Here is a 12,502-nt window from a genome sequence, read left to right on the forward strand (position 1 = left end):
GTTCCAAGCATGGCAGCCTGAGCACTCATGACTGGACCAGCCTTGTTCACCTGCCCAGTAATTCCAGCCGTCTTCTGGCGAGACAGTCCACGGGTGTTATTACACAGGCATGAGTGCAGAGTGAACCTGGGAGACTCTGAGGCCACGTTCAGCACTGTATCCAACTGCTGGAGCCCTGGCCTTGTTCCTTCAAACCACCTGGTGCCAGACTCTGCCACACACACCCCTGCCCCCCCTACCCCCTGCACCAAGCTCCAACAAGGGTCTGGGGGAATTTTGAAGGAAAGGCAGCTACAGTGCTCAAACCAGGAGAGCTGTCCAGCGAGTGTGGTGTGGTGGAAGCTTGGGGTGCAGCCCGGGCTGTGGCTCAGGGGCACCAGTGCTGTCGTTGGCTCAGTGGCAGATTGCTGAGATGTCTGTTGATATCCGTGAATGTTCCTACCCAGGAGTGAGAAGAACAAAGATCTCCAGAGAGAATGTTTACTCTGTCCCTGAGATAACCAGGATTCACCAGTTGCCCACAGACGGCAGAGACCAGGGTCTCTTACACCCCTTTCTCTGCTGTCCTAGAGGGGAAACTGCAGCTCAAAAAGCAAGGGGCTCTGGCCTGGGCTCCCAGTTGGTGGCAGCAGGGCTGGGACATGAGCTGTGGCAGAATGCTCTCGGCCCTGGCTGGATGGTGGAGTCCGCAGTGCAGGCTCCAGAACAACTCCATCTGTTACACATATGCTCGTCAGTAGTGTTGGCCGTCGTGACCACAATGAAGAAGTCATTTCCTTAGGACCCGTGTGCCAAGGGGTGGGGACTACTGGCCTAGGCCTTCATGCAGCCTCTCCAACACTGGTCTCACACTGGTGTGGGGGCACAGCCAGCTCCTGGAGATGCACACTCGTGCGATGCACACTCGTGCAAGCTCCTCAGGTGTGCAAACTCTTCAGGGCAGGCCCCTGAATGGCTGAAGCACGTTTGTTAAGGCACTGTTCCAAGCAGATGAGTCCCCAGCTTGTGTGAACTGCGTGAAGAGGTGGCATGTGACCTTTGGCTTCTGTTCACTCTGTGAGGGAGTCAGAAGCTTCTGGAAGCTTGGTCAGACGCTCTCTAGCCTGTGGGTGGCCCTGGCCCTGGTTTTGAGACCACATGGGTCTGCTGTTTATTGAAGGCTGGTCTGAACCTTGAAATCTTCCTGGGCTCTGGGATTATACGTGTGAACCTGTGGCCCCAGCACTCAAGCAGCTGGGGCTACCTAGTACACCTAATCTCAGAAAGGAAAAAAAATACAAAAGGACCCAGGGCATGCCACATTCATGTACTGACCAACTTAGGGAGACGGCATGTCTCCCTGACCCAGAGGACAAAGGCCAATGGCTTTGCCCCTGCCGGTAACAGGGGTTTCCCCAGGGTTTTGCACCAACTAAATTCATTAGCACCCGCAGGTCCTGCTGGCCCGTCGAACACCCCACTTGCTGCATGGTAACTTCAGTTCTAAAGAGTCCAAAGCCAGGGCCAGGCTTAGTTTTAGGTGGGCGGGCATTACACTGTAGGAGGTGTGTGTCCTGGGGGCTTTGCAGTATTTGTCTGTTAGTGGGGACACTGGGGTGTCTGAGGTAGCCCAGGTTAGACTCATCTGGTCTCTCCCCATCAAGCGAGCTGGCTTTTGTAGGTAACACATACATCGTAAACTGCAAAGCTACTCATGTCATCCTGGCGCCACTGCTTGTTGGAACAGAACAGAGGGAGATCAGCTCTAGGGATGCTTCTCTGAAGTAAAGCTGGGCACAGTGACAACTGCCCAGCTTTCCTAACCCAGCTCTAAAGCCAGGAGGTCAACGCGCCCCTTATCTTCCTGCTCCTAGTGGTGCTTCATGGGGCCATCTGGGCGCAGGGCTGAGTACAAACCAGAACAGAGCCATCCTGTGCTCAAGTACAAATTTAATAAAGCCCTGACAAGTCTTAGTCCACCAGCTAGCTACAAAACCAAACCCCGACTTCTTTCTGGAGCCACCAAGAGCGGCTGGGACGCCATGAACAGCAGCAATGGCACAGATGAGTGAGTGCTTGGACGCCCTTGTCACAACGAACTGCAGGGAAGCAGACTCGTGACCGACAGACGACCTTAGGTCAAAACCAAACAGGTCAAGCTGGTATCAGTGCTTACACCCCACTCTCTCCTGTGTCCCCGTTGTGACTCTCTGGCTCCAGGTTACTCATGCATGCTGTGCTCAGGGCACAGGAATCCATGGACAAGCTGGGAACACACATGGCTGGCAGACATCTTCCAAGGACGTGCCAGCCTCCCATCCACGTGAAGCTGGCACCACACTCCAGAACCCCAGGGGCTCTCCTGGGCCTGGCCAAGCTCCGGCCACAGCTCTTTGCTAAAGTGAGAACAGGGCTCGGCTGCTCTCCCGCTGTGCAGGCTCCTCGTGGCAGGCGTCTTCTTGCTCTGAGCACTGTAGCCCTAAGCTGACTCCACAATGTGGAGGAAGGACCAGGACTCCCGGCTTCCACCAGGGTGGGAGGGATACAAGAACTTGGTGAGGCAGGAGACACATGGCTGCTATCAGATCACTAAGCTCAGGGCGTCTGCCTCAATATCCCGAATCTGTTCTTAAGGTAAATGGGAACAAGGGCCTAGGAGTGCAGTGGGTGGGGAAAGAGAATGAGGTCCCAGACAAAGAAAGCGCAGAGCCACAGAGGCGGTAGTGTGGAGATGTGTGGGACACTCCTCAGCCTCCGGGGCCTGTCAGTGCAAAGGAAGGACTCTCAAGTCCCTGGAATAAAGTACTGCCCAGAGGACGGGGCACTGTAGGGTCTCGTGTGGTTCTCCAATGAGGGGCAGACACACAGGGTGAGCAGGCTCTGGGTACTGCAGAAATGGGCTGTTCTCCAGGGGTGGCAGGCTGCTCTCCCAAGCTAGGACACTGCTGCAGAGGCCACGCACAGGCTGACAGCAAGGGTCCCCTGAGCATGGCCCGCTGAGGGTGTGGGAAAGAGGGCTGTGGTGTGGATCCCCTGGGTCCCCTGCAGGAGACCCTGACTGTGCTCAGTGGCCTCCCTGGCTGGAGCTGGGTGTGGTTGCCTAGGGAGGGGCCACTGTGGACAGGGTAGAGGCAGGGACTTTGCTGTGCATAGAGGCTTGGCGAGGCCGTACCTGAGTTTTCAGAACGGAAGGAGGAGCTCACAGACACAGGCCTTGTGTCCTCAGAGGGCAAGAGAACGCCTCACAGAACTGCTAGGCGTTGCTTTGCAAACGCTAGGCCCAGAAGGAGGAAGACCTGCATGGGCAGAACTGGGGGTATTTTTGTCAGCCCTCTGTCCCCAGTGCACGGAGGGCACTGTGCAGCACCCCCAAGCTTGGGTGTCTCATGGCTATTGAGAGGGTCTGAGGCTGCGGTGACCTGGCCACACTCCTGGGGCGTGCTGCCTCCAGGAGCTGAGGGCTCCTTAGTAGTGAGATTGGGTTGGGTTAGGAGAGCTCAAAGCCTGTGTTCATGCTGATGGCGTAGCGCAGTTTCTCTCGGAGTACGCTTTTCTTGCTGTAGTTGGGCAGCTTAAGCAGGTTGAAGCAAGTGGAAGAGGTGGGCAGACGCCCGCCTGGCTCCCTCTTGCGGATGGTGAAGAAGCCCCTGAGGACGCTGCCCAGGGTGTCCCCAGTGTCCTGCAAGCACACACCACAGCTTCGGGTCAGAGGAAGCCTACACAGGAGCAGGAGATGCCCAGCTCAGGGCAGTGGCCCTGGGGGCCGAAAGACACCTGCCTCTGAGCACCCACACCTGCCCCTGCTGCTGAGCACCTACACCTGCTGCTGAGCACCTACACCTGCCTCTGAGCACCCACACCTGCCTGAGCACCTACACCTGCCTCTGAGCACCACACCTGCCTCTGAGCACCCACACCTGCCTGAGCACCCACACCTGCCGCTGAGTACCCACACCTGCCTCTGAGCACCCACACCTGCCTGAGCACCCACACCTGCCGCTGAGCACCCACACATGCCTCTGAGCACCCACACCTGCCTGAGCACCCACACCTGCCGCTGAGCACCCACACCTGCTGCTGAGCACCCATGCCTGTTGGAGTGCTGTTCTAGGTCACCTAAGACAACAGGCTCCTGGACAAAAGACATGTGTCAGTTCAGTTGACTAAGGCAACCTAATACCCCTTCTCCATCAGTATCACAGCCCATGGCTGACTAGCACTTGGCTCAACTTTTCCCACAATTTGGAAGTTGAGGGACAACCATCTAGTGTCTGACTCAGGGGAACACAGGCTGCAGGCTGCAGAGAGGTGGTGAGGCGGGGCATCCTGAGAGCAGCTTTCCCGGGGCAGCCACATCTGAGCACCAGCGTGGCCAGGCTCACACCACACTGGGCACATGAGCCCCATCGCATTGTCTTTTAAGCTGCAGCCAACAGGCAGCTACCCTGGGTGTGCACGTGAGCAGGGAGCTGGGGCAGACCTGCTTTGTTCTCTTACCCTTCCTCTTGGACCTTGAACCTGGCCAGATCAGCAGCCACCAAAGAGCGTTCCGATTACACACCCTGCAGGCCTTTCCCAGGGAGGGACCTCAGACAGTGCTGAAGCCCACACTGGCCTGGCTCTGCAGTGCCCTCTGTGGGTGGCTGGCTGTCATGCCCTGAGAACCATAGGCAAGGGTGGGAGGGACATGGTGGGCACCCACAGCAGAAACTGAGCACAAGGAAGGAAGGAAGGAAGGAGGGAAGGAAGGAAGAAGGGCAGACATGGCCTTAGTTACCTGGTCATCCGACACTTCCACACAGCGAATGGAGAACGGAGGTTTGAGGTAGGCGAATCCTAGGAGCGGGGGTCGGGAGCAGCTGGTCACAAACTGCAATACAAGGTGGAGTCGGGGGACAGTAGGCATTTTTTCCCACCTCAGCCACGCTGGGATCTCCCCCGTCCGTGTGCTACTCAGTAGAACACGGGGTAGTGGGAGGTGCTCGCCTGCATGTGCACAGGACACACCGAGTGTCTCTAGGGCGCCTCTCTCTGGAACTAAAGCTTGTGAAGTAATGGCCCATTGAACAAGGCTGGTGGCTCGTAGGGCAACTCGGAGTGACAGCAATGACACAGGTCTCTGTTCAGTCTGACAGGCTCTGGAGCAGCAGAGGCCCTTCGACTCCTGGTGTAGCAGCACACCAGCTTGGGGCAGGTCTGCAGCTGCACGGCAGGCACTGTCCTCCTCGGGGAGCACAGCAGTGGCAGCATCTGAGGGCACCTGGGCCAGCAGAGGCCAGAGGTGCCTATGAGCCACAGTATGGAGCCCGCAAGTGCCAGTGCAGCTGGGAACCATGACCTTATGCATGGCACACATTACATACATTGGTGTAGTGACAACTTGGGAATTTTGGTTTCTTTAAAACCACAGAAATATTCTAAGTATTTTCATCTTAATCCCAAGTGTGGGATGTGGGGCTGCTTCAGACTGTCCACACAGCTGACTATGATTTGCCTCGTGCTCTGGCAGAGGCGTGGTTTTGCCGGCTGCTGATGGTTTCTGTGATTGTGTGATGTTTGGAATTGTGTGAACTTTTCGGAGGGGATGTAAATGTAGAGACTTGATAGGCGTGGTTGCTGGTCACAGGGGAAGGGGGAGGTTACAGTTGGTTAGCAGTTGTGCTCAAAGAAAAAAAGAACAAACCAACCAATCAAACCAAAACCAAACAAACAGAAAAGAAAAAAAAAAGAAGAAGAAGAAAGAAATTAGATTCAGAGACCTCTCTCTCCCTGCTATCCTTTCTCTATCTAGTAACGGGGTGAAACTGGGCAGATAAAGGGTGGAAGAAAGAACCACCCACAAAGTAGGGAAGCCCAGCTCACACTGGTGTCTTGCACATAGGCAGAGCATCCTGGGGGGTGGGGGTGGAGGGGGAGGGTCTGTACAACGCCCAACACCAATCAGCACACTGGGAAAAATCAGGTCCACAAAGCCAGTGAGGCTTCAGGGACCAAGCTGTGGACACTGGGTGTGGGGCCTGTGGGCAGCCAGCCACACTTCCCAGCAACACTCCAGCATCTCCTGGCCTTCCCCAAATACGGCCTCTGCTTAATGCCTCAGACACAGGCGTCCAACCAAGGGGAAGACCTAAGAAAACCCCCTTTTTAACAGCGGTAACCAGATTCATGCTGCTTTCTGAGAGACAGAAGAGCAAGCTTGGCTCTGTAGTTCAGTAGCTGATGCGGTGTGGGTCATAATAACCACGTAAGCCACGCTCTAATGCTGCAGCTCTCCCTGCCACGCTTCAAAGGGCTTTAGTAAGTTACCATGTTCCTGGGGATGGAGACACAGCTCAGAGGTCCAGAGTGGATGCTGGGTGGTGCACTGCTGGGAGAACCACTGTTGTAACTAATGGTCTATGGCCTGGAGACCCGTGTGTGTGTACTGGTTGGACTGGAGTGGGTGATGGCTCCCACGGCAGGAGAAAACTCAATTTAAAGTGGCCAGCAAGGAAGATCAGCCGCTGGTTTGGTCGGTGGCACCAGCACACACAGTGGATCACACAAGACACTCCCACGCCTCTAACGGAGACGGGAGGTCAGGACTTCAAGGTCAACCTTGGTTACGTGTCACATGGCAAATCCAAGAGCATGTTGGGATACAGAAGACCCTGCCTAAAGCAAAACAGAGGGGGATAGAAAGGGAGATAGACAAAGTGTGCAGCCAGCCTTAGGGGAGATTCCAAGGCCCTACATACACTCCTAGACCATAGCTTTTCAGAGAGAAGGAAAGCAGGTGGCAAAATGATGGTTTTAAATGACAATCTACCCACAGGTGACAGTGACAGGCACGCACATGATGCAGTGTCCTGTAAAGCGATACTCTGCTGCTGTCATCCACCAAAGCCAACAGCACTTAGGGACACAGAGGTCACTCAAGACTTCCCTGATGTTAGGGCACAGAGCTAACTACAGATTCTCCTCCTGAGAAGCACACAGTAAGCCAGGCATGGCGGCCACACCTGGGACTGCAGTTCTCAAGATGCTGAGGCAGGAGGCCTGCCCTGACTCTGAAGTAGCCTGGGCTACACATGGAGAACCTGACTCAACCCCTGATCCCTCAGAGCAACATTCAGTGTTGTCAGCCTCAACATTTGTGTTCCCTTGGGACACTATGTGCCTGTGCACGTGTGTATATGTGTGATGCATTTAGGATTGTCTGTATCTCCCCCTCCTCCTCCTCCATTTTTCCAACAGGGTTTCTGTGTAGACCAGGCTGTCCTGGAACTCACTCTGTAGATCAGGCTGGCCCCGAACGCACAGAGCTCTGCCTGCCTCTGCCTCTGAGTTGGGATTAAAAGGCCTGTACTATTATTATTATTATTATTATTATTATTATTATTATTTTCTCTAAGGTAAAGAGGCAGAATTGCAGATGGGAGGGCAGCACAGGGCCCTGCACCACAGCAAGGAGCAGCCAGCAGCCCCGCCCCATCGTGTCAGCCCCTCTCTGGTTCCTCCAGCCTTTGGCACAGAGGAGGCTATGCTAACACTGCCCTCTGGATAATCCCATGTTTTCAGTGTGAATCAGAGCGGCCCGAGGTCTGCGCATTCAAGAATATAAGTACGTAGAAAATGTAACAAGTACCTTCAGGAACATGGCTCTTTCACCAGGCGTGAAGTCAGAAGCCAGGATATCCCAGAGCCAGACGATGACTCTGTGACTCCCGTGAAAGCCACCGTAGTACACCGTGTGCTTCCTGAAAACAAGCCAGAGTGGAGCTCACTCTCGGGGACAGCAGGCAGGTGCAGCGAGGCAAGGCCCCATGCAATGCCTCGTCCCCTGGAAACTAAATGGGCTGTCACCAGGGTGCCCAGAGTCACTCTGTATTAGACCCCGGGAGGGAAGAGCTCTCCTTCTGGATGGCCTAATCACGCCACACACCCCTCCTCAGTGCCCTTACTTTAAGTCTTCCAGATCGATCTCGGCATTGTCCCCGGAGATGAGACGTTGAAGCTCAGGGGTAGAGAACATTCGGATCCACTCGGGCTTAATAATGGAACGGAAGCCACTAATGAGAGCAGCTGTCTGGTTCTTGATTTGAGTGTGCATTCGAAAATGAGCCATCAGATGGATGTAGCTAATTCTGTAACGAGAGAGACACTGGAACTAGCAGGCCAGGCCAGGCTGTTGCCAGATGTGCTAAGAGACGAGCCTAGTGCTCTTGAACCATCTCCAAAACACAAACGCCAGCGTCTCTCAGCGGGTGATGGCAACTCCATGATGGTGGCTTCTGAGTCACACACTGTGCCACCATGACAGCACCAAGTGTCGAGAGCACAGCCTGGTTCACTCGTCCTCACAGCACCTGGGAACGCCCCGGGATGACCCCATGCTCAGGGACGGAGGGTCACCTGCACAGAGTCCCACTGGCCTCTCTCAGGGACACAGCTTAGTGTTCCAACCAGCTTCAGAGAGGGGCTGCCTCACTTGCAACAGCACAGCACAGTCCACTGAAGCCTAAAGCGGAGTTAGCAGACGGGGAAAGGCTCTCCAGCTAGTGTTTCTTGGCCTTAGATCTAGCTTGTACTAGTGTCAGTGATCAGCTGGCAAGTATGCCCAAGAAACCATTAGAAACACCACGTTAAGTCTAGTCCAAGTAATTCCATTGTGTCCTACAGTGCCCAGGTCACAGTTACTGACCTTGAAATAGTTCTACTTAAAAAACATTCAGCAGCAAACATTACACACTAATACATTCAAATATGAATTTTCAATTATTTCTATGAAGGAGGTTACTAATGTGTGCTCGGGTGTGCGTGTGTATGTGTGTGCGTGCACGCGTGTGTGTGAGAGACCAGGTACCCTTGTCATATACTGAAGCTTCACCATAGGTCAGAGTTCAGGACACAAGGTTCACTGTCAGGCTTCGTGGCAGGAGAAGAATCTAGCACAGCCTGCTCGGACTCACCTCCCTGACCCTCCCAGCAATAAGGAATTCTGCAGCCCTTCAGTGTGCAGGAACTCACCCACCCGGGCATTTACCCCTATAGTTCATCTTCCCTTCCCTTTTAGCCTGTGTGAACTTACCTTTTCTGTCATTTGTACCTCTCTCTCTCTCTCTCTCTCTCTCTCACTCACACACACACACACACACACACACACACGCATGCACACACCCCACCACCCTTTGCCATAGTTCCAGGCAGAAAGATGACCTCCCTGGTAGGTGGGCAGGTCTATAGGACATGCCCCATATCTGCTGTCAAAAAGTTTGGGCCCCCTTCTCAGCTAGATCTCTCAGAGGCTGTTTACACAATTAACACTGCTGCCCCTGAGGAAGTCACAGCCATACACAGGCAGGACCAGGACTCACCCTGCAGAGACTCAGACCTCAGCCATCCCTTCTTTGTTAAAGTTTTCAAACTGAGGCTAAGGCAACCTTGCTGAAGACTTGTAAAGTTAAGACATAAATCCCCAAGACACAGGCTGCCAAACGAGCTGACCCGAGACAGGAACGGAGTGCAGGTGCACTGCACTGGGACCAGGGAGTCACAGGGCCCTCGCCCTCATTTGTCAGACAGTTCAAACCCCGACCAGAGGCCAGTGTCCCTCCCTCCTGCCAAGTGCCCCCCTTTCATTAGGTGGGACAGCCTGGGTGGAGATCATGCATTGAAGGTTTTGTTTCTAGGATCAAAAGGACCAAATTTATGCCATTACTAAAGCACATTATCTGTGACAGGAGCTGCTGCACCCCCCCACCTCCCCTAACGCCCTGCCTCTAAGTAATGTCTGCCGTATCTGCAATCACACTGTCTTCCTGAGAACAGCCGAACACAGTCACTCTGAAGGGTCCCTGCTCGACTGCCCTCGGGGCAGCGTGCCTAAGCTGTTTAGGCTCCCTGCGTCTCGGTGTGGGCCATCTCTACATTCCTAAGAATGGTGCCTCGGACCTTCCAAGTGCTTCTGCAGAGAGCAAACCGTTCACTCTTATTTTGCAAATTGAATTTACTACAATTCTGGCCTATGAACTGTAACCAGGAAATCCCATTAGGATACTTATAGCCTCCTTCCACCCATCTGTCTTGCTCAGCTCTCAGCCTGAGCCAGAGCCAGAGCAGTGCTCTCAGGTGCCGGCCTCAGATGCATTCCACTGTACTCACTTGTTCTCATCTGTGACCGGGATGGTCTTCCCTCCAGGAACCAGTTCGTGGCAGACGAGCTGCAGAGAAGACGAGAGTAACTACCAGAGAGAACTAACGGCCAGCGACGCTCAGGAAGACAGAAGGGCCTAGTGCAGACACCCACGGTAACGGCGGAATTATGATGCTGTGTGTTTCTCAAAAGGATCATTTTTCACAAAAGCCTGGGGCCAAAACATCAACACGCAGGCCTCTTGCGATCGGTGGGAATGGTTTGTCATCCGATCCTTGTCCAAACATTTGCACTAAGGCTGTAGCATGCCTGGAGGGAGGCTGCTGAGCATGGCGGCCAGGCGTGCACACCCACACCTGGAATACTGCACCACTGCGTAAAGACGGGAAAGCAGACTACACTGCAAGAGTGTTGGTACCATCCCATATCTGACACACATGCACTCACACAACACGCTCACACGTGTCTGTGGGGAAAGCCTGGAAAGACATATTCGGGACACATTACCATGCTTTTCAAACACCAAATACCCTCTGAGGTGAAGCCAGAGTCTGAGAAGCCGGCTCTGCACCAATATGTTCCTGGTTTCTCCAGAGTGGACCTCAGGCTACATGGACACAAGAGGGCAGAGGACGGGTGAGTCCTGCCATTAACTGTGACAGAAATGGCTTCTACCAGGCTGACTTCTCCTCCATTCCTGATGATGGTGTGACTGGGATTTGACTCCCCAGGAGCGTCAGCTTAGGTGCTGCCCTCCACATTGGGTCAGGAAGCTCCATTTATTTATTTTTTTTTTTTTTTGGGTTCTTTTTTTCGGAGCTGGGGACTGAACCCAGGGCCTTGCGCTTCCTAGGTAAGCGCTCTACCACTGAGCTAAATCCCCAGCCCCAAGAAGCTCCATTTATAATGGCCAGTCCTCACCGACCTCAGGTTTCCCAACTGAGACTCACAGCTTGCCCCAAACTAGAACAGGAAGGCTGGGCACAGGCAGATCCTCTCTTAAGTCCCAAGATGTAACACAGGCAAAGCACGGGCTCTGTGGGAGCCAGAGGTGCAAACATAGAGGCCAGTGACAGGCAGATCCCCAGTGGGCGAATCTCTGAGGAAACCATGAGTCAGAGCGTCTCACGAGCACACTCGGCCGGCCAGATCAACCCACATACCTGACCCATGACATCTTCATCGTAAGACAGTGTCAGCCCGAGGTCTGCGACGTCTCCATCATAGCGCTAATGGAAGAGAGAGAATGAGAGTGAGAGAGAAGGGGGGGGGGGGGAGCACTGGGCGTGTGTGGGTGTGTGTGGGCAGAACTCTTCCCTCTGAAGGGACATGGACAGCTGTGCAACCCCACCTCCAAGCAGAGGCCACTGGTCATGAGACAGCAGAGGCTGTGGGCCTCTGCTGTGAAGGGCCTGGCCGAGGGTAGGGTTGGGGTTAAGCCCCAGTGACAGGGACATGCACCACCCAGCACTGACCTTGATGGAGGTGAGGTTTTTATAGAACTCCGAGTCCAAGGAGGGCAGCTCATCCACGGAGCTGTAGAAGACGCTGTGGTGGTGCCCGAGCATTTGGCTCAGGAAGAAGGAGGCAAAGGGCACGTCCACCACGATCCCCTAGGTCAGAGGAGGCAGAGCCCAGCTGTCAGCTCGGGCAGCCTCAGGCACCAGTGGAGTCCAGGTGCCAGCCTGCAGCTATCCCTCCATCATCTAAGGAAGCATCTAGGGATCAAGGTGAGCTCCGGTCGTAGGCACACGCCTTGGAGCCAAGTAGCACAGGGACAGGAGCTCAGGTGACTCTCACAGCCTGGGTGTCCAAGGATGGGAGCTGTGAGGGAAGCCCCTGAGGCCTGAGAAGCCAAGAGTCCTAAGACTTGAACCTGGTGCCAGGTTAGGACCTCACTTACCACAGAGGACAACCCAGTCACCCAGCTTTTCCCATCCCCACTCTACGGATGAGATGACAAGCTTACAGGAAGGACATGTAGGTGGCTGCTACACTGCTGGCTACATCCAATCTTTCTGTCCTAGCTTGCTGACTCCCTGACACCTGTCTCCTACAGTATCCACTCGAGTGACAGACATTAGCTGAGCCCAGGTGGCTGAGGGACAGAAAGTGCTGACTTAGCTTGAGAAGCCCGGGTTCATCCCCAAACAGATATGCACAAACCACTTTATTCTTTCTTTTTCTTTCTGAGATAGGGGCTAGCTATGCATCCCAAGCTGGCCTCCCGAGTGACAGGATTATAGGGTGCTGCCCCACACTCCTTTGGGCGCCTACCTCATACACCGCCTTTCCCAGCATCTTCCCCACAAACTCAAAGAGCTGCAGGTAGTTCTCATGGATGTAGGACGTGGGTGACGGGTACAGCCTCTCATCCCCACTGGTTGT

General features: G+C 54.4%; 1 protein-coding gene across 3 annotated transcripts in view; it reads right to left on the reverse strand.

The window, feature by feature from the left end:
• Window positions 1-1,912: 1,912 nt before the first annotated feature.
• The window catches only part of Ube3b (ubiquitin protein ligase E3B), a 46,335-nt gene continuing 35,745 nt past the window's right edge, over window positions 1,913-12,502 (reverse strand). Inside the window, exons 21-28 of one of the 3 annotated variants that reach the window (XM_039089760.2) lie at window positions 12,392-12,502; window positions 11,590-11,727; window positions 11,278-11,343; window positions 10,123-10,181; window positions 7,923-8,105; window positions 7,607-7,718; window positions 4,757-4,849; window positions 1,913-3,695 (exon numbers count right to left, since the gene is read on the reverse strand). In XM_039089760.2, the coding sequence (XP_038945688.1) occupies window positions 3,552-3,695; window positions 4,757-4,849; window positions 7,607-7,718; window positions 7,923-8,105; window positions 10,123-10,181; window positions 11,278-11,343; window positions 11,590-11,727; window positions 12,392-12,502 (906 nt within the window). In that variant the 3' untranslated portion in view covers window positions 1,913-3,551. The remainder of the gene's footprint in view (window positions 3,696-4,756; window positions 4,850-7,606; window positions 7,719-7,922; window positions 8,106-10,122; window positions 10,182-11,277; window positions 11,344-11,589; window positions 11,728-12,391) is intronic. The other 2 variants (XM_063271660.1, NM_001143894.1) reach the window with 2 other exon arrangements.

This window comes from Rattus norvegicus, chromosome 12 (genome assembly GCF_036323735.1).
Source record: "Rattus norvegicus strain BN/NHsdMcwi chromosome 12, GRCr8, whole genome shotgun sequence".
Lineage (NCBI taxonomy): Eukaryota > Metazoa > Chordata > Mammalia > Rodentia > Muridae > Rattus > Rattus norvegicus.